This window comes from Peromyscus californicus, unplaced genomic scaffold (genome assembly GCF_007827085.1).
Source record: "Peromyscus californicus insignis strain IS unplaced genomic scaffold, ASM782708v3 Scaffold_21__1_contigs__length_65335640, whole genome shotgun sequence".
Classification (NCBI taxonomy): domain Eukaryota; kingdom Metazoa; phylum Chordata; class Mammalia; order Rodentia; family Cricetidae; genus Peromyscus; species Peromyscus californicus.
The window spans coordinates 20194639-20219085 of record NW_026294514.1 but is presented as its reverse complement, the minus strand read 5'-3'; the positions used below and the strand labels follow the sequence as shown (position 1 = coordinate 20219085).

At 41.8% G+C, this 24447-nt stretch overlaps 1 protein-coding gene and 1 long non-coding RNA gene across 3 annotated transcripts in view; one reads left to right on the top strand and one right to left on the bottom strand.

The window, feature by feature from the left end:
• Positions 1-24447, top strand: part of Acadl (acyl-CoA dehydrogenase long chain) — a 33914-nt gene that overhangs the window by 4766 nt on the left and 4701 nt on the right. The window contains exons 2-10 of the mRNA XM_052749760.1: positions 3197-3352; positions 4884-5021; positions 6737-6901; positions 10807-10873; positions 14201-14365; positions 14878-14979; positions 15894-16015; positions 22082-22210; positions 23480-23566. Coding sequence (XP_052605720.1) covers positions 3197-3352; positions 4884-5021; positions 6737-6901; positions 10807-10873; positions 14201-14365; positions 14878-14979; positions 15894-16015; positions 22082-22210; positions 23480-23566 — 1131 coding nt within the window. The remainder of the gene's footprint in view (positions 1-3196; positions 3353-4883; positions 5022-6736; positions 6902-10806; positions 10874-14200; positions 14366-14877; positions 14980-15893; positions 16016-22081; positions 22211-23479; positions 23567-24447) is intronic.
• LOC128117634 (uncharacterized) overlaps positions 6825-24447 on the bottom strand; it is a 35887-nt gene continuing 18264 nt past the window's right edge. Inside the window, exons 1-4 of one of the 2 annotated variants that reach the window (XR_008220855.1) lie at positions 11494-13970; positions 10789-10955; positions 9476-9591; positions 6825-6938 (exon numbers count right to left, since the gene is read on the bottom strand). This is a non-coding gene — a long non-coding RNA (uncharacterized LOC128117634). Of the gene's footprint in view, positions 6939-9475; positions 9592-10788; positions 10956-11493; positions 13971-24447 lie in introns of those variants that run through there. The other variant, XR_008220856.1, reaches the window with a different exon arrangement.

Sequence of the window (24447 nt, the reverse complement as noted above, 5' to 3'; positions counted from 1 at the left end):
GAGTTGCCTGCATTTCCGTTTGCATCCCATGCTCCCTTGTTCTCTCTCTGTGTTCTGTTGCCATTACTATGCTGTTTCTGTTACTGTGGCTCTGTCATCTGATCAGGTGTGGTGATACCTCCAGCAGTATTCTTTTCTTCAGGACTGCTTTGGCCAACCTTGGTGTTTGTAATTTTTTTTCCCTCCATATAGGTTTTAACATTTTTTCCTATCTCTTTGAAGAATAGCCCAGGAATTTTTGTTGGGGTTGCACTGAATTTGTAGATTGCTTTTTGATAAGATAGCCATTTTCATAAGATTAATTCTCCTGAGCCATGAACATAGGTGGTCTTTCCATCTTCTGGTATCTTCTTTGGTTTCATTTTTCAGTGTCTTAAAGTTAACATTGTAGAAGTCTTTTATTTCCTTGGTTAAGTATATTCCTAAGTAAGTGTGTGTGTGTGTGTGTGTGTGTGTGTGTGTGTGTGTGTGTATGTGTGTGTGTGTACTATGAATGGGATTGTTTTCCTGATTTCTTTTTCAGTATATTTGTTATTGGCATCTAGGAAACCACTGATTTTGTGTGTTAATTTTCTATCTTACTACTTTGATGAAAGTGTTTATTATCTCTGAGAAGTTTTTTTGTTGTTTTTTTTGGTTTTTTTTTGGCGGAGTCTTTAGAGTCTCATAGGTTAGATTCACATCATCTGCAAGTAGAGATACTTGGACTTCTTTTCCTATTTACATCCTACTTATTTTGTTTTTTTGTCTTATTGCTCTTGTTAAGTTTTCAAACACTGAATTAAACAGGAGTAGGAGTAGAGAGAATTGCTCTGTCTTGATCCTATCTTAACGGGAATGATTGAGTTTTTCTATATTTAGCATGATGCTGGCTGTAGGTTGTAGCTGGAGAATTTCTCTCCAGCTGCTGCCAAGCCCCGCCAGTCCCGGAGCCCACTTATAAAATAAACACACCGACTCTTATATTATTTAAACTGCTCGGCCATTAGCTCAGGCCTACCATTGTCTAGCTCTTACTCTTATACTAAGTCCATTTCTGTTAATCTATATGTTGCCACGTGTTCCATGGCTTTCCCTGTTGCCTCTACATGATGCTCCCTGAATGGCAGCTGGTGTCCCCTCCTCTCTGCCTTCCTCTCTTTTTCCTCTCTTCTCTCTCCTAATCCCACCTATACTTCCTGTCTGGCTATTGGCCAGTCAGTGTTTTATTTGTACAGAGTGATATCCACAGCAGTAGGTTGTCATATATAGCCTTCGTCATCCTGAGATATGCTCTTCTATCCCTAGCTTCTCTGGCTTTTACCATGATGGGGTCTGTGTTCTTCAAGGGCTTGGTCTTTAACTTTTCTGTTGGATCTTTATCTGGTTTGGGTATTAACTTGTTTTAGAAACAAGTATTAATTTTTTTTTATCAAAAGCGCGTAAGAAATTTAAATCTTTAACTCTAGCTGTGTAATTAAGAAATGGATCTTTTCCAGAAAAAGACTAAAGAAAAAGCAGGGCCCACCCAAGAAAGAAAGAACCCTAAGTTAGAACTTAACACACAGCAGAAAAAAGTTTTCTTCACATTTTAATATGTCTTAACTTTTTTAGAGACCTTGCATTGGTACAGTGAAAACCAAAAGCTATTTACAAGAATTGCAGTAGTAGTGGGATTGAGGGCAGCTCATGAGCACTGATGCCTATCTGCCCCAGGGGTCTCAACATGGCCTTAAAAGGGAAGAACTTTGTGTCTATTACAGTGTGCAGAGGCGTTGGTATTCAGCCTCATGGGATAGCCACCGACTTCCAGAACATCCCTTCCATTGGTGACTGGCCAGGCCTGCCACCATGTTGCCCATCACCTGCGTGCTGTGAAAGAGGATCCAGCCTTAGACCCTCATTAGCATGGTGGCCAACCTTCTGTGTGAAAAATGGTTTGACCTTTACTAAACAGAGTTACTAATTTCTAACTCAGACTGGAAGATCTTTAAGCCCCTCATTGGCTCTCTGGAGTTCATTGGCTACCTCGTGGTGGGCTTTGTATCCTCTGGCAACTGCTTGGAACAAGGGAATGGGATGTGTGCCTCTCCCTGAGAGTCCAAGAAGAATCCAGAATACCTACTGGAACCAGCTCCCATGTCATGCTGAATGCATGGACCAAAACACAGTGGCAGGCATGGGAATCATCGTTCACAGCATGGTGAATAAAGGTCAAAGTCACCACTAGGGTGAATGGACTAACCCTGTTCTTAAAACCCATGTTTTTGTTTGCAAATAAAATAATTTTTGTTTAAAAAAAGTTTTATTCAGGTGTGAGTTTGAAGATGTGCAAAGGGCTGTCCTCCTAAGGGGAACTAGAAACAAATAAAACCCGGAATACAACTGAACTGAGGGAACTGATAAAAAGTCCTTTTATCTTCCCTGAGGGGTGTGCAGAAGGAGAGGGATGAAGGGGAGAGGCAAGTGTCTGATGAAGATCCTAAAGAATTCCATACAGGCTGGGCGGTGGTGGTTCACACCTTTAATCCCAGCACTTGGGAGGCAGAGGCAGGTGGATCTCTGAGTTCGAGGCCAGCCTGGTCTACAGAGCGAGATCCAGGAAAGGCGCAAAGCTACGCAGAGAAACCCTATCTCAAAAAACAAAAAACAAAAAACAAACAAAAAAAAGAATTCCGTACAGATCCACACAGAGTCTTGTTGAGCATTTTTTGATTGACATTCCAATGGACCCCAGTGGACATTTTGATCGATACTGCCGTGTGACAGTGACATTAACAGTTCACATCTTATGCTCCTGTGGTTTGGAATTGTGATTCTGGATACATTGCTACTTTGGGAGGATTGGCATTGTTTTAAAAGTTGTTTGTGACGTGAAAATTTACCACAGTTATTGTATTGTACTGTTTGGCCTTTATGCAGTGTAGTCCATATGCTGTTTGGAAACAGTATACTCACCTCAGCTCACATCTGTGGTTCGAGCTAGGCGTGGTCCACCTTGCAGATTTCAGAATGGAGACAGTCGAATTGTGACAAAGTGCTATTTTCTTTTCGACTGTGGCAGGAGGGCCGGCCGGGGGAGGGTTCTGAGACAGGAGCTGGGAGGCGAGGAGGTCCTATGGGCAGCTTATCTCAGGGTTCCATGTTGTTCACTGGCATTCGTTTGGGTATAAGGAGTAACAGTTCATTTAATTCTCTGAATGCTTGTTTCCTTAAGCTGTTCTCATTCTGGAGCAGAGGCACGTCTGGAAACCTCTTCTGCTAAAAAATTAACTGATATTGGAATCAGAAGAATCTTTTCCTCAGAGCACGACATTTTCCGGGAAAGTGTAAGGAAGTTTTTTCAGGAAGAAGTAGTTCCTCACCATACAGAGTAAGTGCCCTCCCTCCCCACTTTAGCGTTAGCCCAGAAAGGACCCTTTTCTGGAATGCTGGGCATGTGACACAAAAAGTGCCTCCTTTGTCTGTTCACTGTTCTTCACCATAACACTGTTAAGATCAGAGGTAGGATTTCGAGGTTTTGTAAATACTTGATTATTACTGTTAATATTAATTCTAGTCTTTGAGTCCTCATATATCACTGTGTTCCCCAGGTCTTAAATTCTCAGACACAAGTATTGTCTCCTCAGGTGCCCGAGTATCTGGGGCTCCAAGCTTGTGCCACCACACTTGGCCTTTTAAATAAAGCGTGGCATTCAAGAGCGAAAAAGTTTGTGGGTTTACAAGGGAACCTAAGAATAACAGTAAAATAAAATAAAATAAAAATAAAAAAACCCCAAACCTATGGTTAATTGTTGAATCCTTAGTCTGTTTTATAGTCTTTCTTTTTCTGTTATGAACCAAAGTACGCAAATGTTTAAAAAAAAAAAATCAGCATAGTGCAACTTGGTAGGTCATTGGCTACCTCTAAATATTTTTACACGGATACTGTGTTTTAAAAGTCTTAGAGGTTTATTTATGTGTGTGAGTGTTTTGCTGGAATGTATTTCTGTGTGTCCTGTGCATTCTGGAACTTCCGTTAAGGAGAGTTATGAACCACTGTGTAGGTGCTAGGAATTGAACCCAGGTTCTGCACTCTTAACCACTGAGCTGTCTCAGCCCCTGCCCCTGACCGGTATCTCTTGATTAATCATTTTATTATTGAACAAGAAATTCACTTGTATTAAAATAGAATTTTGCTGTGTTTCAAAAGTCACTGATTTTACTACATTGCAAATGAGTTTCAAGTATTATTTAAAAACCGCTTCTGTGAATTTTTTTTTTTTTTTTTTTTTTTTTTTTGGTTTTTCGAGACAGGGTTTCTCTGTAGCTTTGCGCCTTTCCTGGAACTCGCTTTGGAGACCAGGCTAGCCTCGAACTCACAGAGATCCGCCTGGCTCTGCCTCCCGAGTGCTGGGATTAAAGGCGTGTGCCACCACCGCCCGGCTTTTTTTTTTTTTCTTTTGAGAGAGGTCTGTGTAGCCCTGGCTGGCCTAGAACTTCCCATGTAGACCAGGCTGGCCTCATTCACAGTGCTGGGATCAAAGACGTGCACCACCATGACCAGTTTAAATTCAGCATTTTAAGGAAATACGTGGAAAATCTCTACAAGTCCTGTTAGGGCGATCTCCTGGCTATGTGCTAAAACTAAGCTTGTCCCCTAGAGCTTTTTGAGAAAATTTGAGAAATTATAAATTAGGAATTACAGGTCTAGTTGGTAGATCAAGAGGGGGCAGAGGATGGCAATGATAAGGAAGGGAAAAAAGAGAAATGACCCAAGACCCAGCTACACATGGAAAGGCCTGTGGCCCGTGTCACCTGTTACTTCAAATTAAGGACGTGTTCCTGCCCAAACCTCAAGCTCCTAGTGAGGTCGTTCACATCATCTTCAGGACGTCTGTCTGACTTTAAGTTTGGTTTCGCAGATGGGAGAAGGCTGGAGAAGTGAGTAGAGAGCTCTGGGAGAAAGCTGGCAAGCAGGGCCTGCTCGGCGTCAACATCGCCGAGAAACACGGCGGTATCGGTGGAGACTTCTTTTCCACAGCAGTTACTTGGGAAGAGCAGTAAGTACGGAGACATTTAAAGTGTACAGTCTTGTGTTTTTGTAAGTTGTCCTTCCTGAAGGGATCATGGAAAGACTTTCTAGAGTTCTTGGAAGACTGAAAATTCAGAGTAAAATGTGGGAGATGATCCATGTGCGTACTCGGTCTTGGGTGTGGAGAGATATTCCATTCCTTTTAAGTTCTTTTACGTTGTTGAACTAGATGCTGTTGACTGGCCAGGTGTCTTACCTACCTGTAATCCTAGCATGCAGGAGACAGAAGCAGGAGGGTTGTTGAGAGTCCAGCTGGAGCTCCGTAGCAAGAAGCTGTCTTAAAAAAACAAAAATAGCCAGGCACAGTGGCACACGCCTTTAATCCCAGCACTCGGGAGGCAGAGGCAGGCGGATCTCTGTGAGTTCGAGGCCAGCCTGGTAAACAGAGCTAGCTAGATCCAGCACAGCTAAGACTACACAGAGAAACTCTGTCTCAAAAAACAAAAACAAACAAACAAACAAAAAAAGAGTTAAAAAAGATATTTTAATTCTTCATCTCCCCCCTTTTATAGCAGGTTGGAAAAATATTTCATTGAAATATGCCAAAAGTTACATTATAAAAATACATAAAGGTTTCAGCTAAAATGGCAGAAGATTTTGAAGCAACAGTTTGTCATAAGGGAAGTGCACTTAGATTTTATTTAATGAAAGCAGGTCTTCCTCACTGCCAGATGATCGTAAGTTATGTTAGCCTGGAATTATCATTTTACCTACCTGCAAAATTTGTGAAAATGGTCAAATCCTGATACCCGATAATAACAAGGTAGTTGTGAAGGTAACACATTCATTCACCATTAGTTGCATTAAGAATTAGAAAAATGGCCGGGCGGTGGTGGCGCACGCCTTTAATCCCAGCACTCGGGAGGCAGAGGCAGGCGGATCTCTGTGAGTTCGAGGCCAGCCTGGTCTACAGTGCGAGATCCAGGAAAGGCGCAAAGCTACACAGAGAAACCCTGTCTCGAAAAACCAAAAAAAAAAAAAAAAAAAAAAAAAAAAGAATTAGAAAAATGAACATGTCTGGGACTTAAATGTAAGTATAGGAAGGCTGAATGAGCATGCTCCCACCAGGCTGCTGTTGGGGGGATTTCCTGTAAGAACATATTAGGAGAAGAGGAAGCTGTGCTCTCAAGTCCGTGTTAGGTCTGACCACAACCCCCTAAACTGTGATGCAATCTAAATGTACTACACTGGGACAATCCGTAAATTATGGTGACATAAGTAATTTAGAATATTTTACGTGTATTTAAGAACGTAATTTTAAACAATTGTAAGCAGTGGGACTTAATCAAAAATTTTACTAGGAAAACGGTAAAGTAGAACGTTTATAAATTGACTGCAGTTGCATTAGGCTATATCCCCAAGCTGTTCTCCAGAATTAGACAGTTGCAGTGTCAGGGTAATATAATTGCAGGCCGTCAGTATTTTATCTCTTAGTTCATCAAGTGAATGCCTATAGAGGGGCTCCTAGAGCACTACTACTATGTTAGAGCCACAATTAAAAGGTTAGTAAAAACAGAGGTGGCATTTGGGAAGGTCGTAGGCTTATGGGAAGGCAGGCTGTTACCACCCAGCCCAGTGAGACCTTTCATACTTTACGTTATTCAGTAAAATTGAAAATTAGAGAGCCTTAAAGCAGCCAACTAGCTATTTCATGGTTCCGTTTTCCTCTCTTTTTGTTTTAAGAGCATACTCAAATTGCACAGGCCCTGGTTTCAGCCTTCATTCAGATATTGTCATGCCCTATATTGCAAATTATGGCACAAAAGAGCAGATTGAGCACTTCATCCCCCAGATGACGGCGGGCAAGTGCATCGGTGCCATAGCGATGACAGAGCCTGGTGCCGGAAGGTGAGTCAACATGGCGCTGGGTTCGAATCCTCAGAAGCTGTATCGGAACAGAAAACATTTGCTAGGTATACTCCACAGCTCTCCATAAATATGGGTTCTGCATTCATGGATTTATATAATCTCAGATAGAAAATAGTTGGAAAAAATATTTTCATCTGTACCGAACATGTAAGCATTTTTTCTTGTCATTATTCACTAGAAAACATAGCAAGTAATTTACATTGCACTTACATTGGCCTGGATTCTATAGATAATCTGGAAATTAAAATTTAAAGTATGTGCACATACGTATAATAGGTTCTTTGCAGCTATCTGTAGGTTTTGGTATCTGGGAATAGGGGTCTTGGGACCAATTCCCCATGTCCCTATGGTACTAGGTGACAGTTGCAGTTTAAAAAAAGTGATTCTGAGCTGTATACAAGACCAAAGTGAACACAACATAATCCACAACGTGAAACTACAGTCAGAAAACAAGGCATTTTTGTATATAAATAATGGCAAAGCAGTTGCAATATCTGCTGTGTTGAAGATATCAATGTGGTGTAATGAAAACACAGTAGTAGCATACGAGGTGAGTCTTTAGCATGATTTTTTTTTTAAAGTGGAATGCGTTGAGCGGGCTGTTAAGCACGCTTATTTGAAACTCTTAGACACAGGCTGCCAAGGCCAGCCTGTGCATTTTAAAAAGAAGAGAGCGCAAACGCAGAAACATTTTGAGTTAAGAGGAATGTCAACATGTTGAGAAACAAGGACACTTGTATGAGAATAGAAAAGATGGGACACAGTTGGTTTTGCCTTACGTCAGGGATGGGTTGAACATGGTGTTCTAAGATTTGGCCTCCACAGGAGGGTTGCCATTGCTGGACCAGTGAGGTGACTCAGCAGGTAAAGGCGCTTGCTCTTGTTGCAAGCCTGTCAATCTGAGTGGCATGTGCATAAAGATGGAAGGAGGAAAGGCGCTCCCCAAGGTGCGCATGCCCCGGCATACACACTTACATACACACACGGTAATAAAGATGATCATAATTTTTTTAAATGTTTGCAGTTGCTGGAAACCATTCCGTTTTGCCAGCCCTTCCCCGTCTGTGTTCACAGACGACTTTGTTGTATTCACTTATGTACATTTGCAGGATGGTGTAGGTTTTTGTAAGTGTTCTCACACTGATTCCTCACATTAATTCTCATTCGGTGATACTAATTCATATAAGATAGAGAATTACTGTGGTCCCCGTGTTAGGAGACAGAAGAAAATGAGAAAGGAGGTCTTTTAAAAAGAAGTACATACAGCAAATTGATGGTTCCATTGTATTTGGGATATTATGACACCCGATCTGTCGTGTTCTGGAAATCTCGTAAGTCTCAATGTTAGAATCAGGGAAACTCAAGGAAGAATATTATGAGGGTCTGAGTTCTTGTCATTACTAGGTTGTATATATTTAAGCCATTTTTCAGCGTTTCATACATGACAAGTGTAAAGGTCAAGCCACCAACCTATTTCATGACCTTTTTTAAACCTGTTTATGTCCCTGCATGGAACAACCAGGTTTTGCTGTTTGTTTTACATGTTTGTGTCTGTGTATATATGCTGTATGTGTGTGGATTCCCATGGAAGCCAGAAGAAGGCATGGGATTCCCTAGAGCTGGACTTGTTGTGAACTGCCTGCTGTGGGTGCTGGGAACTGAACCCAGGTCCTCTGCAAGAGGAGCAAGTGATCTTAACCTCTGAGTCATCTCTCCAGTCTCTGGAACAACTATTTTAACAACCCATGTACAGATTTTAGGAACTGACCCTAATGGTGAAAATTACATCGTTAGAATTCAACATTATTTAGCCTTTAAATGAGTTTCTTTCACATTTCTGGGGGCTAGAAATCGACATTTCGTATCTTTGGACCCAAATCAGAATATTAGCTGGGCCATACGCCCCCTAGAGGATAAAGGGAAGAACTCACTCCTTGCCCCTCTCTTCTGGTGACTCGTAGGGTTCACTGGCTTATTTCCTAGGGTTGCCCTCTCCTCCCATTCTGCCCCTCTGCTAAGGATATCTGTGATATTTAAAGCTTATCCAGATAATCCATGATAATCTTTCTGCCTCAAAAATCCTTAAGTTAGCCACACTTGCCAGATCCCTTTTCCAGATGATGTAACTGTAGGTATCACAGCTTAGGACCTGGTATCTTTGGGAGGGTGAGTAGTACTATTTAGCCTAACGTAGAAAGTAATTTTTTTAAAGGACCTTGGAGTATAAAAATACAAGGATCACATAAAATAATGTAATGTGGATTCATTATACACTGTGCTATTATTCACTGTAGAGTATTAATGAAAATGAAAAACTAATGCTTGGGCTGGTGAGAGGCTCACTGGGTAGGGATGCCTGCCACCAAGCCTAATAACCTAAGTTTGGTCTCCTCCCAGGACCCACATGGTGGAAGAGAACTGACTCCTAAAAGTTGGCCTCTGACTTCCACACGCGTGCTGTAGTAGTGTGCGTGCACACACACACAGACATACACGACACTAAATAAAGCATGTAGTTTAAAAAAAAAAGCATGTAAATGAAAATTCTCTTACCATACTGGGTGTGGTGTATGCCTTTAAACCAGAAGCAGGTGAATCTCTGTGAGTTCAAGGCCAGCCTGGTTGATAAGCAAGTTCCAGGGCAGCCAGAGCTACATAATAGAGGGGCCCTGTCTCAAAAAACTAAATAAACAAACAAAAATTATCTCACAGAAAAATACTAGAAATGAAGATCAAAATCATGTATGGTTCTAATTTTATTTAAAAAATACATATATTACATATGTATGTTTATATCCATTGAAAAATACTAGAAGGGTATATTTTAAGAATGTTCATTCAGGAGATAAATTATTTTTGAAGACCAGGCCTCATGGTACACACTTGAAATCCCAGCACTAGTGAGACTGAGGCAGGAGGATTCTTTGTTTGAGGTCAGGCTGGGCTAATAGTGAGTTCTAGGACAGCCTGAGCTACATATCAAATCTTGTCTCCAAAGACCAAAAGTAAATGGATAATTTTCTTCTTGGAATACTGTTTTTTTAAATATTTTTATTATTTTAAAATTATGTGTATATATGTGTGGGTGGGTGTGTACGTGTGAATGTAGGTTCCCACAGAGGTCAGAAGTTATTGGGTCCCCTGGAAGCTGGAGTTACAGATCGTTTTGAGCCACCTGATGTTGATGCTGGGAACCAAATTTGGGTCCTTTGGAAGGACAGTAAGTGTTCTTCACCACTGAGCCATCTCTCCAACCCCTTTTCATATTTTAGTTAGAAACATCTAGAAAGATGCACTCCTTTTAGAGTTGGTTTGTTAGGAGGAAGGCAGTTGAAAAATGTGTAACTTTTTTAGATTTATTTTATGTATATGACTGTATGACAGGTGCCGGTGGAGGTAAGAAGAGGGTATTGGAACTGGACTTATGGATGGCTGTGAGCTCTCATATAGGTTCTGGGGAGCTACACCCAGGAACTCTGGAAGAGCAGCAAGTGCTCTTAACTACTGAGCCATCTCTCCAGTCCCTGTCTTTTAAATGCCTACATTTTTTAATGAAAAGATAGTAATAAGAACCAAATAAAGGCAGGTAAATACATGTTGATTCATAATTTAGGGAGATAGAAAGCCTAATGTCACCGTAGTCTAGTTTGGAGTTCTTAAACATAGTTGGGCTTCTGTGACTCATGCAAAGTCTGATTAGTTCATTTAATCTTCATATATTCGTTTATGTAAGATCTTTAAAATACATCAGATGTGTTTTTAGTGCAATTCTGTGACCATTTCAAATATTAGGACTTTTAATACATAAACGAGACTTTACGTACTTACTAGCTTTGGCATAATTTGGTTATTGCCAACCGACTGACCTTTGTTTTCCTTTACAGTGACTTACAGGGCGTAAGAACAAATGCCAAGAAGTCTGGGAGTGATTGGATTCTCAATGGAAGCAAGGTGTGTGGAAGGGGCTTCTCTTCGCAAGCAGGCCGTGGGTCCCAGTGTCTAAGAACTGCACACAGTGGATGCTGTGGTCAATCTAAGGACGTACACAGGAATTGCTTTAGCGTTTTCAGGGGAGTAAGAAATCTACAGTTTTTATGTGGCAGAGTCTATAGCTAGCCTCTTCTGTGTTCCATGCTGCTTGAGCCTCCACAAACACTGCAAAGGTGCTTTTAGCTTCCTAATAACTCTTAACAAATACCCCCCCCCCAAAAAAAAGATGACGATGACCATGGCAATGAAAATAAAGTTGTTTGTTGCCCCAAAGTGGTACAAACAATGGTGAACTCTATGCTGATGAAAGATTGGGTGAACGCGGGTTTGGTTCCATGCACACCTTTAACCCCAGCCCTGAAGGGGACAGAGACAAGAGGATCACCGGGGCTTGCTGGCTACTGGCATAGGGGGAAAATGCAAGCCCCAGGTTTAAGGAGAGACCCTGCTTCAAAGAACAAGGTGGAGAGTGATAGGGGAGGAACTTCACATGTATGTATATGAACAGATAAGTAAATAAATTTTGTAAAAAAGGATTCAGAGGGAGCTTGAGAGAGAGTTCAACAGTTAAGAGTACTGACCCCTCTTCTGGAGGACGTAGGTTCCATTACCAGCACCCACGTGGTGGCTTATAATTGGCTGTTATGTCCACCTCCAGGGAATCTGATGCCCTCTTCTGGCTTCTGTGGGTACTGCATGCATGTGCACAGGCACGCAGAAAAAAACACCTAAACACATAAAATAAAATGGAAAAAAGAAAGATTGAGAGAAAAGGTTTCAAACAAATATCAGAAAGTTTAAAGAGATCTTAAGAGATAAAAGTGGAGATGGTAGAATTTCAAGAACCCTCCAGTTCTTTTGAGAATCAATTTACTGATAGAGTTGGAGAGCTCCTCAAACAGGTTCCAATGACTCAAGAGCAAATATATCCCTGAGGAGAAATGTTCCAGTTGACTAAATGTTCAGGAAAGATGTCTGTCTTTAATACAAGGCCTGCTTGTGGATGAATTGTCTTGTTTGGCTGCTCTTTTTTTGGTGCAAAGGTTTGAGCCCAGGGTTTCTCAAATGCTAAATATTATCGCTCTGGTGGTGGTGAGGGGGGGCTGGCAGACGTTGTTGTTTGGGCTGTGTGTCTGTTTGTGTGAGACAGGGTCTTGCTATAAAGCCCAGGATGGCTTTGAACTCACGATCCTCCTGTGTTACCTGCCCAAGTGCTGGCATTCCAAGCGTATGCAACTGTGTTGTGCTTACTTTATTCATTGAAAACGTTTTCAATTTGCTTTAAGTTAATGCTGTTATCTTTACAAAAATCAAATAATATCGTGGTACTGCCAGGCTCCTTGAAATCCGATGCCCTAACTTAGGTTGTCAATGCCTAGGAACGGTTTGTTCTCTGACATCAGCACTTCCTGTACAGGAAAGTAGCAGCAGCGATATCAGATACATTTGGGAAAATGTACAGAAATTCTCATTCTTTGAGAGGCAGGCCAGTGTGCATCGTGAGTCTCTAAAATTTGAAGACAGTGTATCTTGTCCCCTAGAATTTTTTTTTAAATAGACTGTCGTGAATCACTGACATTATGCAAATATACTTTAAGAAGCAAAGTCCGAGGTGTTGTGGATATGGCTCAGTGAGGGGAGAGTGTGCCTGCTATGTGCGAGACCCAGGTTTTGATGCTGTTACAAACAAAGCAAAACAAACAAAACATCTCATCTAAGCCTGGCATGCTGATAAGTTGATGGCGCGTTAGGAGTACTTAGCCCACTGTGGAGGACTCAGAAGAATTTTAGATGATGTGCTGCATACCTTAGTCTAACCTGGATGAGGAGGATTCACTTTGTCAGAATTAGAAAGGGCCTCCCTAGGGGAGGAAATGCAGTTCTCAAAGACACCTGGGTCTGGAAGGCTTTAAAACATGTGTGAGACGACCAGCGCTTCTATGGAGCTGAGCCAAGGACAGAAAATGGAGGCAAAACACGACGAGAGAGGAGGAAGGAGGCCTAAACTACCATCTGTTTGTGAGGAGTTTTGTATACCTGCTCTAAGGGTTGGGAATTTGTCTTGAAGCCTAGCTGTTCGAGGATGTTGGAGTGTAGACATGGCGCGATCAGATTGCCTCCGAGCAGTGGTGCCTCCGAGATCCTGATGGATGATAGAGTTGTAGCGAGAGCTGTCACAGAACCTTGTGCACGAACTGAGGAGGGTTGGGGAAACAAGGTAACGGCGTAGAAAAGAAGTAAATAGGCTCAAACAGTAAAGTGGGCCAGCACGAATCGCGCCGAGTTGAATGTGGAGCTGACGACAGTGTAGTTTATCAAAGCATGTGTCGCAGTAGAGGGTAGGTTAATATTCATTACTGGGGAGGAGTGTGGGGTGGGAAGGATGTGGGATGTGCTGTGGTCCTGAGTCATTCTGTGGAATCCAGGTAGTAGGCGTACAGGTCTAGATCGTATCAAGAAATGCGGCTTAGCTGGGCATGGAGGTGCCCATCTCTCTTCTCTTTGTTCCCGGCACTCTGGAGGCTGAAGCAGAAAGATTTTAAACTCTAAGCCAGCCTGGGCTGCATAACAAGTTCGGGCCAGCTGCTTGGTGGGAGCCTGTCTCATCAAAATGAAGGGGAGACAGTTTTGCAGGTTCAGTGGGTGACTTAGGGGTGACTAAGCCGTGAATGTTGAGATGGCCTAGGCAAGGTCCAGAAGGAGGTGTCGGTTATTAGTGGCCGTGCATCATCAGCTCGCATTTCCGGTTTAGCTTGTCGTTGTCATCCTCCTCCTCACTCCCACACAGCTTAACTATAATGCTTTCTTTATTTAGGCCATTTTGAAAGTAGTCAATCTTTATAAAAACAACAAACAAACAAATACCCAAAACTGTCTTTTCAAAAACCTGTCAGTTTAAGAATATATTTAAATTACCTTTTCAAAAGCCAATTCTTTGTTCCTCTCTATAGCTCCCTTCTAAAATTGAGTTTACCAAGTCAATGGGAAGCTTGGTCTTATTTTAGAGACATAATCTAGTAGTTTCCTATTATTATTCATCACACAAGTAGCGAAGAAGTGTGTATACTTCAGTGTTGCCCTGGTGACCCCCTGCTGTTTACTAACATCCATTGTAAACGGGGCTGTCTGTGTGTGCAGAGATGGGGTAGCCTCTGCCTGTGTTAGTCTCCTTGCACACACACACACACACACACACACACACACACACACACACACACACACACCAGTATTAGCTTGCACATGGACCAGAATATCACAGGGCATCACAGTGCATTTGGATTTTCGCAGGTGTTCATCACTAATGGCTGGTTAAGTGACCTTGTGATCGTGGTCGCCGTCACCAATCGCGAAGCTCGGTCGCCTGCCCACGGTATTAGCCTTTTCTTGGTGGAGAATGGAATGAAAGGATTTATCAAGGGCCGGAAGCTACACAAAATGGGGATGAAAGCTCAGGTGAGTCACGGTGTGAATCAGATCCTGGCAGTGCGTTGTGTTTACTCTCCGTCAGAAAACAGAGAGGCCGAGTTACCTACGGCCTCTTCCTCTGTTGATTGCCAGGGTATGTTTTCAGAAATGGCAACCGGGGAGTTCTGAATATCTGCTTTAGAAACGGGAAAGTTAGCGTTTGTAATTGTAATGAACCATCTGTGGAATTGAGAAAGGTTAGGAAGTAATAACAGTATTTTGGTACACATTACCAGAAAACATGTTTTTTTTAACGTGTGTTCGCTGGAGAACTGGACAGTGCCAAAGCCTGGGCGGCAGCGTATCGCAGTGAGAGAGCCACACATGGTGGAATGCAATGGAATTAGATAAAGTGCCCTGGCTTATGGCTCACAACTTGACGTTTGATCTCCAAGTCCATTCCAGTTCGTTCTTTGTTTCTTCTTCTGTGGAAGTTGTGAACATTTTTGGGTTACTGGGAAACCAATGTGCTCATTCTCTGCTTGATCTATGTTTCTTAGGACACGGCAGAACTATTTTTTGAAGATGTCCGATTGCCAGCTAGTGCCCTACTTGGGGAAGAGAATAAAGGCTTCTACTACCTCATGCAAGAGCTCCCACAGGTATTAAATGCCTAATGTTGCCATCTTCCGGTTAGATACTTCCTGTTAGATACTGAGCAGAAATAGAATACAGAGCCTTACAGATCCACACCTGCCAAGCTTGCGCCACAACAGGCATCTAGGTATAAAATTGCATATAAAGAAGGATCACTGTTACAGGTCAGATAAGTAACAGATCTTAGCAGGATCCAACCAAGACGTAACAAAAATAAGGAAAATAGGAACTTTATTTCTGTCATTCTTCCTTGGAATGATTCCGGCTTCTTCCTAAGTGAAGAACCTGTAGCTCTTTGTAAAGAAACATCACCAAGAGCGTTTGGCAGGTTGTAAATAACTGTGACTCAGAGGGGAGAAAGGGTTAGACAGAAAACTCTGTCCCATTGCGGTCTTTGAGCCTGTGCTTTGGGATCGGAATTGCCTAATGGTTGGCGCTTCCATGTGAGTATAGGTGCGTTCACCTGGTGGTGGCAATGGCTCCAGGTAAACATGAAATTGACAAAAGCCAGTGGCTCCAGTAGTAAGGGAGAATACAGAAATCCCCAGCGTGGTGGGATTCGGTGACTAAAGCTCTGTGTGCACTAATTGGTAGAATTTGAACTGCGTGCTTGAAGATGTTGTGGAACAATGCACCACAGATGCGTTGTTCTGTAGTAGATAATGAGGGAAAACAACCAATGTGGGAGTTGACTACATCTGTGTGGTTAAGACAGTATGGTTAAAAATCAGACCCTTTAGCATTTTTCTTAGCTGTGTTATGACTACAGACCTCCGTGGGAGCCTTTTCTTAGCGCTAAGATGTAAGCTAGAACTTTAATCTTTAGTGGTTTGTTCTAAAAAATTATTTATAGGACTTACTGAAATGGTATGAAAATCGTTTATGTAATAATGCTTACGACTTAATTTTGGGGCTCTAGGAAAGGCTGTTAATTGCAGATTTGGCCATTTCTGCCTGTGAGTTCATGTTTGAAGAAACCAGGAACTATGTTAAGCAAAGGAAAGCTTTTGGGAAAACAGTTGCACACATACAGGTAAGTGTGTCCTCACAGCTGTGCTTCTGTTTATCGAGGTAGTCGTCTCAGTTGGGTCAGGGTCAAAGGTTAATTGAGCAATATTGATGCAAGGTGGTGTTAGGAGCATGAACGGGCACGAGATGCCTAAGGAAATCCTGAGTGGGAATGCTAAGGTAAGAAGAGGGCCGAGTCCCAAGGAGACTGTAAGATTTGACTGTGACTTAGAAAAGGCAGACCCTGCGCGGCATCTTTGTGAAGGGAAAGGTAGAAATGGAAACAGCTTCATAGCGCCACAGAAACAGCCTTGTAGCATTCTGGTCAAGTCAAGTGCAGCTGACATCCTCACATAGCTCCTGAAATCTCTACGGTCAGGGTAAGTTGTGTTCCGAAAGAAAGATTTTCCTGTTTGCAGATTTTAAAAATTCATGTGACGTACAAAACTGTAAAGTCTTACTATTAAAAATGTTTGAAGTTTGTAAGACTTGTGTTTATTTACAAGTGGAGATATATGTTTTCTTCTATTTGCAAATAAAATTAGTACCTGCCTTGTGTGATTGCTGTAAGGAGTTGATGGGGCATTATATATAAAATACTTGGAATATTGTTGCCATGGGCATGTGCACACACACACACACACACACACACACACACACACACACACAAAATAAGTGAATAATAAAATAAATAAATCTCTAAAATACGCTACCCAGATTTCCTGAATGATCCACAAAGCATGTGACTAGACATTTAACCGTAAAGGAAGCAGCAACTCATCTGTACTCTTGTTCCATAAAAGAAAAGGATTCCTTTAAGATGCAGTCATGGGGCTGGCGAGATGGCTCAGCGGGTAAACGTACTTGCCAACAAGCCTGACGACCTGACTGTGAGCCCCAGAACCCACGGGGGTAGAAGGACCGAACTGACTCCTGACGATTGTGACCTCAACTCGGGCACTGTGGCGTGTTTGTGCCCACAGACATACCTACGTATATACACACGTACAAGAAAGAAATGCACAAAATTTAAAATATAGTCATGTACTTTATAACAATGTAGTCATCAGCGATGGACTGTAAATATGACCTGGTGATGGAACATTCACAACATGGTAGCTCAGTACATGATGGTGGAGATGCTGGTGTAAGCAGTCTATCGGTCACGTAGACACATAGTGCATTCCTTCAATTAGGCAGTATGTAATACTTAATAATAAATTTATTGCTTATGTATTATGCTACACTCATTGTCATTGTCTTGGGCTACATTCCTTCTTTCATTAAAGGAAGTTTACATTAAAATAATATGTTATGCCAGCAGAATCCTCAGACTCCACTTGTCTCTTGCTCACATGTCTCTTGCTTGTCAAGATGCTTTGCCAAACATGTGACCTGTACCATTCAGGTTTATTTTGATACGCTGTGGCTCAGACAATGGTGCAATTGTTTAATGGCCTGTTACTTAAAGTGGTTCACCTTGTTAAGCAATGCATGACTGTGCTTCATTTTCGTAGCAAGAAGATAAGTAGTTGTGTGCCTGTTTTCAAAGCATGTGTCGTTTGTTACTTTCCTACAGAAGGAAAGTAATTGACTAGATTTCAGTAGGTAACAATAGTAGTCTTTAGTCAGTGGTTCTCTACCTGGGGGTCGCAACCCCAAGGGTCAAAGGACTCATTCACAGGGATCAAATACCAGATATAGCATATATCAGATATTTGCATTACAATTTATAAGAGTAGCAAAAGTATAGCTATGAAATAGCAATGAAATAATTTTATGGTTGAGGGGTCACTACAACATGAGGAACTATGTTCAAGGGTTGCAACATGAGGAAAGGGGAGAACCACTGATCTAGATACTTGTGTGTGGGTGTGTATGGGTGGAGGATGGGTGGGTGTATGCTGTGCGTGATGAGTATGTGCATGAATGTGTGCAGGTGGGTACACCTGTGTATACATGTATGGAGGCCAGAGGTTGGCTGAGTATTTTTCTCTATTGCTTTCCAGCTCATTTTTTGAGACAAGGTCTGTTACTGAATCTGGCACTATTTTGGCTAGAGTGGCTAGCCAAGGAACCCTGGCAGTCCACCTGTCTTTACATCCCGCTGTGTGAGGGTTATAGGGACATACATACTACCACACCTGGCTTTTATGGAGGTTACTGGGAATCCAAACTCAGATCCTCATGCTTGCGTAGGAAGCTCTTTACTCACTGAGCATCTCACCAGCTCCCTACAGCTTCATATTTTTTATGTAAAGTAGTATTGTTTTCGTAGGAAGTGTATGTTGAGATTTCTTTCAATTTTCTTTAGTAAGTATCTTTGAATAATATTTTCATAGTTCAAGTTAGAAATGCATGCATAGAAGACAGATGACTAATGCATCCCTGTATCTTTTAATCTAGAGCTGGCTGCACTCTGGTTCTAACTATTAACAGAAGTAGATAACCTGTACATACCACATTATACTTGGCTAAATGCTACTTTCACATAGTTATATTTCCTTTCTTTTTATAATTCTTGAATCTTGTACATATTGGCTTTTTGGCCCACCCCGGTACATGACACAAAATTCATTTCCTTTTTAGACTAGAGTATTACCATAATAATGAAGCAGGAGTTACAAGTGCACTCCAGGGGTGATACCACAGCTCATGATTTACCCTGAAACAGCTGATAAAACAGTATAATTATGATGTTAAAAATAACAATAATATATATCATTTATTAACTGCTTTCCATTTCTTAGACACTGTTTAATGCAGTTTTATCTTTTTGTTCATAACTATGTATAATAGTTATTACTATTATCTTTATTAGTAAAGTAGCTAAGGCAGAGAGGTTAAGTAAACTAAAATGACACAGATGTTCTATGTCTAGAACTTACATTCTCTTAAAAGTTTTATTAGTGTATGTGTATAGGTGTTTGTCTGCATGTATGTCTGTGCGCCATGTGGTTTTCTGTGCCTGGTGCCCATGGAAGTCAACAGAGGGCAACAGATCCCACAGAACTGGAGTTACAGATGTTTGTGAGCCACCATGTGGGTGCTGGGAACTGAACTTGGGTCTCTGGAAGAACAATCAGTGCACTTAACTGCAGAACTCTCTCTCCAGCCACAGAGTTACATTCTGTGCTGTTGTGTTGTCTTTGAGACAGGGTGTCTCTATGTAGCCCTGGCTGAGCTGGAATTCGCTTTGTAGACTGGCCATCCCTGAACTCTGAGAGATCACCTGCGTCTTCGTCCCAAGTGCTGGGATTAAGGATATGTATCACCATGCCTGGCTAGAACTTACATTTTAATCATACCATGTTTAAAATGGAGGTCCTCTTTTCTTCCCCTGTTTCCTTCACCTGTGGGCAGTGAAGCAAAGATGGAATGGTATTCTTTTCTAACTAGGGTCTGTGTCATTTTTTATGTGGCTACGTACTATTGATTTTAAAGACAAACTATTATGGGAAATAGGAATAGGAAAAAATGTCTTTTTCTTCAATGTCTTCAAACAAACTATCTACTTCCTAAGACCTTAAATATGGCATTAATTAACAGTAAGTTTAGGTAGCACACCGAGTTTGGTGTTTTTTTTAGCAGTTAACTCATAATGCTTGCTAATAATGACTCACAGTTTTACTTCTTGCCTTGCTAACCATTCCAAGGTGTCTTCAAATCCTAAAGTTCCAAGATGTCGTTTATTGCTTAATATTTTTTTAAATTGCATTTTTAGTTTGTTTATTCTCTTTCTCCCTTCCCCCCACCACTCTGTGTGTGTGTGTGTGTGTGTGTGTGTGTGTGTGTGTGTGTGTATGTGTGTGTGTGTGTGTGTGTGTGTGTATGTGAGAGAGAGAGAGACAGAGACAGGGGCTCATAGAGTATAAGCTGGCCTTGAACTCCTGACCCCCTACCTCTGCCTCTTCAGTACTGGAATTTCAGATTCAGGCCACTGTGCATGGCTTAGATTTCTCTCTAAATTTGAGCTGCCCTTTTTACTGTTAGCAAATATCAGTAACCGTTAGAGAGATACTCCTGTGAGCACGTCGATCATTCATGAAAAGCACCCTCGTTAGCAGCCATTCATGGAGAGTGGTTTCAGAAAGCGTGGGTGCTGTCTCTGGTGTAGTACAAAGGACAGTTCTGTTCACTGGCTCCCAGTTCAATGCCAGGAATATGTAAATATTTAATCTCTTTATCTCCAGACAGTAAATTATGTGCTCTTGGCAGCGTTCGTTATTTTTAGACCTCTGGACCCAGTGCGTGTGCTGCAGTAAGAATTTTAAGTTCCACTTCTAGAAGCTCCCGGCATTTGCGTAGAATAGCTTACAAGCGCGAGAGAGACCTTGACCTTTTCTTATTCTAAATAGTGCATGAAGCCGCATCTGTCACATCATACAAGGGCAACTGTTCTTGAGAATGGTCTGATTTTCCTCCCCATCCGAGTTTTTTTTCTCTCAAGGGAAATGTTAGATAGTGTCGTGGGATTTAAGCCAGCGGTAGACCTAGACTTCAGGATGCAGGGTTTTTCGATGTCTATAGAAAATCAGTTGACCACGCTTTCAGATCTTTCTCTGTGTAAACTTGAAGGTGTAAGGTGGGAGGGGGAACTCCATGCTGATTAAGGTAGAGATTTGGCCAAAGGACACATATAGAGTTAGAAAAGGAGATAGAAAAAGTGTGGACGTGCCAGCATGCTCCACGTCGGAGGCCCGAACTCACAGGTGGAGGTGGGGTGCTGTTGGCCTTGCTACAGCTTGGTTTTGGAATCATTAGATGTCAGTTACACTTTCTAGAAGAGGGTGGGGGCAGATCCACAAGAAGACACTTGGTTTTATCAACACAAGAGTTGATACACCCGGGAGGTACCTGCCCCTCAAAGCTCCCACTCCATCTGACACACCCAGCTCTCACCTGGGCCCACCATTGTTCTCTGCCCATTCTTTGATTTTCCAGGAATGAAAAAACACCGAAATTGTACCCGGCACTGCACTGGTCGTCACCCTGAAAATTCAGCATTAAATCCAACATCCCCCGAGAGACTGTTCCCACAACCTCCTTTGAGAACTCAAACCTGCCTTAGGACCCTGAAGTATGAGGTTCATTTCTAAGTGTGCAGCGTAGCCTCCACAGGTGTGCCTGCCGTTGGCCACAATGGATGTCTCATACACCCCACAGCCGCGTGATCAAATTGTAACTTCCTCAAGGAAGTGAGTGGCAGCTGGCCACAGATGGGTCTCGGGCCTCAGTTAGAATAGGGTGTGCTTTTGGAGGCTCTGCCCATGTCCAAGCCAGTGTCCTGAAGGAGGTTTAAGAGCTGGTGCCAGCGAGAACAGATGTAAACTCAAAGCTCAGGGTGTGAGAGCCAAGACACAGTGAAATAGAACTTAATGATTGAGAATGGTCTAAATAGAAGGATCTCTAAGCTTACTGTTGGCTGTCTATGGGCAGCAGGAGAGGGTAGATATGTAGTTATTAACACTTGCAAATAGGACCATTCAGAACTAGTTGGAGGCTACAGGAGACGCTTCAGAGGGATGGGAGAGGCTGTAGGTTCCTGGAGTTTGGTGTCTGCCTGTTCAGTTCCCATTATTAGTACTGTGATTACTAACCTAATAACTATTGGATGATGCGTATGTGATTAGATAAATCCATCTTGCCCCTCTAGCGTGTTATTTTACTATTTCACTTTAAGCCAAAGAGGCGACAGCAGGGAAATGCATATCCTTAAGTTCATTAATACACCGTAAATCCTGTTGAACCTCCAGAGGAAACTGGGTGTTTTAGCAGCTGCAGGTGACAGCTCCTACCACAAGGTGGTGCTCACACATTAAATCATGATGTTCTTTAAGCCATTCATTCCCTTTAAAAAACCACGTGCCAGGCACTTACCTATTTTCCGAATCATTTGCTACAGTGTTTTAAATGCTAAGGTGCAGGGTTTTTTTCTTTTTTCATTTTAAGTTAACATATGCGCTTTAATTGGAAGAAACTCCCCCACAGTTCCCCTTTGGTTTTGTTTAAAATGTTACATTGTTATGTAATCATTTGAGGTGCGGAGTTGCAATCTGTACTTCTAACACGCTCCTTTTCAACCCTTTTCGTCTCCAGACGGGTGCAGCATAAACTAGCAGAGTTAAAAACACACATATGTGTAACCAGAGCTTTTGTGGACAGCTGCCTGCAGTTACATGAAGCAAAACGTCTGGATTCTGGCACAGCTTCCATGGCAAAATATTGGTATGCACATTACTGTAATTAAAATGTGGTGTCTGTTCAGCCGGCTGTGGGATTTTGCCAGCCTTTAAACTCAACCTTGAAGGTGTTCAAGGAAGGCGTCTGTAAGTGAAAAATAGCATTAAAAAAAAAAAATCTGGAAAGTCCCATTGGGTTTGTTTATAATGTCCTAAAAATTGCTCAAGTTGGTATGTAACTCATAACTTGCTATTAAAAGTAAAATATTAAGAGCCTGAAGGAGGATCAGTGAGTAATTCACATTCAAGTCCTATGTTTAATTTCAAATTACCTCAAGAATGGCAGCAAAGGGAGACAGAAAGAATAAAAGGATAAAATTTGGGAGTCTTGCAGTGTCGAATTCCATTAAATAACTCCAGCTAAATTTAATTCTCTAGGGACAGCTTTGTATTATCCGGGAAATGTTTAGGTTGGATAGAATGTGAGGTGTTTTCCAGATCTAAGAAAAAATGCTGAAGTATTGACTGTCTGGCCAAAGTCCTGTAGAGTTTGGAAAAACTTGCATTTGAATTGAGGATGATTAACAGTGGTGTTAAAGGTGAGCCGGAGAGCAGACCCCTGTAAAATTTTTATGTGTTTTAAGGTGCAAGTGTGGTTTAAATCAGATGTTGGAATGGGGTTGGTTTCTTTAAAGAAGAGGAAAAAAAAATCATTTCATCTCACTAGCCCAAAAGCAGCCTAGAAAACATTCCCATTGTTATTTATTAACTCAAGTTGAGTTCAGTCATTACTAGACAAGGGAAATATGCAGAATGGTACTTTGTGTAATGATTTTATAATGATAGGATTACGAGATTAAAAAGGAATGTGAAATTAACATGAACTTACACTTGGGGCTGGGGGAGATATTTTACATTTATGACAAGTTTTTTGGCTTATGGGAAAAAGTATAAAAAAGAATTGTGTGTATTTTTGGGGAAGAGAATTTTTCACAGCTATGGCCTTGTTCTTGAACACACCAGGCTTATGGACATAATGGTGCTGGATATTAAAAGATAGTTTATAAATTGTTGAGTAGTGAGAAAGCTTTTTGAGAGGTAAGGTTTCATGTATCAAGGGCGGCCTTCTACCCACTTCGTAGCAAAGGCTCGCCTTGAACTTTTGATCCTCCTGCCTCTATCTCCTGAGTGTTGGGTTACAGGCATGCACCACCACCCCAGTTCTGTGTGGTAAAGGTTTGAACCTAAGGATTTGTGAGTACTCTACCAACTGAACTCTTACCTCTTTTTTCTGCTTGTTATTTTGATCGTTTAGGGCATCTGAATTACAGAACAGTGTAGCTTATGACTGTGTCCAGCTCCATGGAGGCTGGGGGTACATGTGGGAGTACCCGATCGCAAAGTAAGTATGGTGGTTCTGCAATGCTTCTTTCCTTCCTGCCCTCCCTCCTTTCCTTCCCTCCCTGCCTCCCTTCCTCCCCCCCCCCCCCCCCCCCCCCGGCCTTTCTCTCTGATAGGGTCTTATTGTATAACCCTGTCTGGCCAGGCTGGCCTCAGACTCCCACAGCTCTGCCTGCCTCTGCCTCAAATGCTGGTGTTAATGGTGTGCACCACCACCACATCCAGCCTATGATGCCTTTGTTTCTTCCTTTATTTTAAAAAAAAAAATGTGATTTTTTTTTAATGAAAAATATTTTTTTCATACAATATATTCTGATTTAGGTTTCCTCTTCCCTAACTCCTCCCAGATCCTCCCCACCACCCAAACCCACACCTTTTCTTTCTCGATTTCCTTACTATGAGCTCTTTTTGTTTGTTTTGGTTTTTTGTGACAGGGTTTCTCTGTAGTTTTGGTTGCCTGTCCTGGATCTCGCTCTGTAGACCAGGCTGGACTTGAACTCACAGAAATCCTCCTGCCTCTGCCTCTGGAGTACTGGGATTAAAGGTGTGCACCACCACCACCTGGCTGATGCTTTTTTAAGGATATGGAGAAAGGAAATTTTCCTTACTCTGCCTTATATGGCAAATATACAGGGCAAGTCTATCTAAAGTCTGTATTTTCTGTGAATATATTTATGTAAATAGAAGTGGCCTTACTTTATTAGCTTCTCGTTAGGATTTTATTTTTAAAGAAAATGAAGACTCTAGCATACTTTTAAATATGATGCTTGGCTTTAAAAGATATACCACTTAAAAATATCATTCCTTAATTTATTCGTATTTTCCCCTTCTATCTATCTATCTATCTATCTGCCTGCCTGTCTGTCTCTCTCTCTCTCTCTG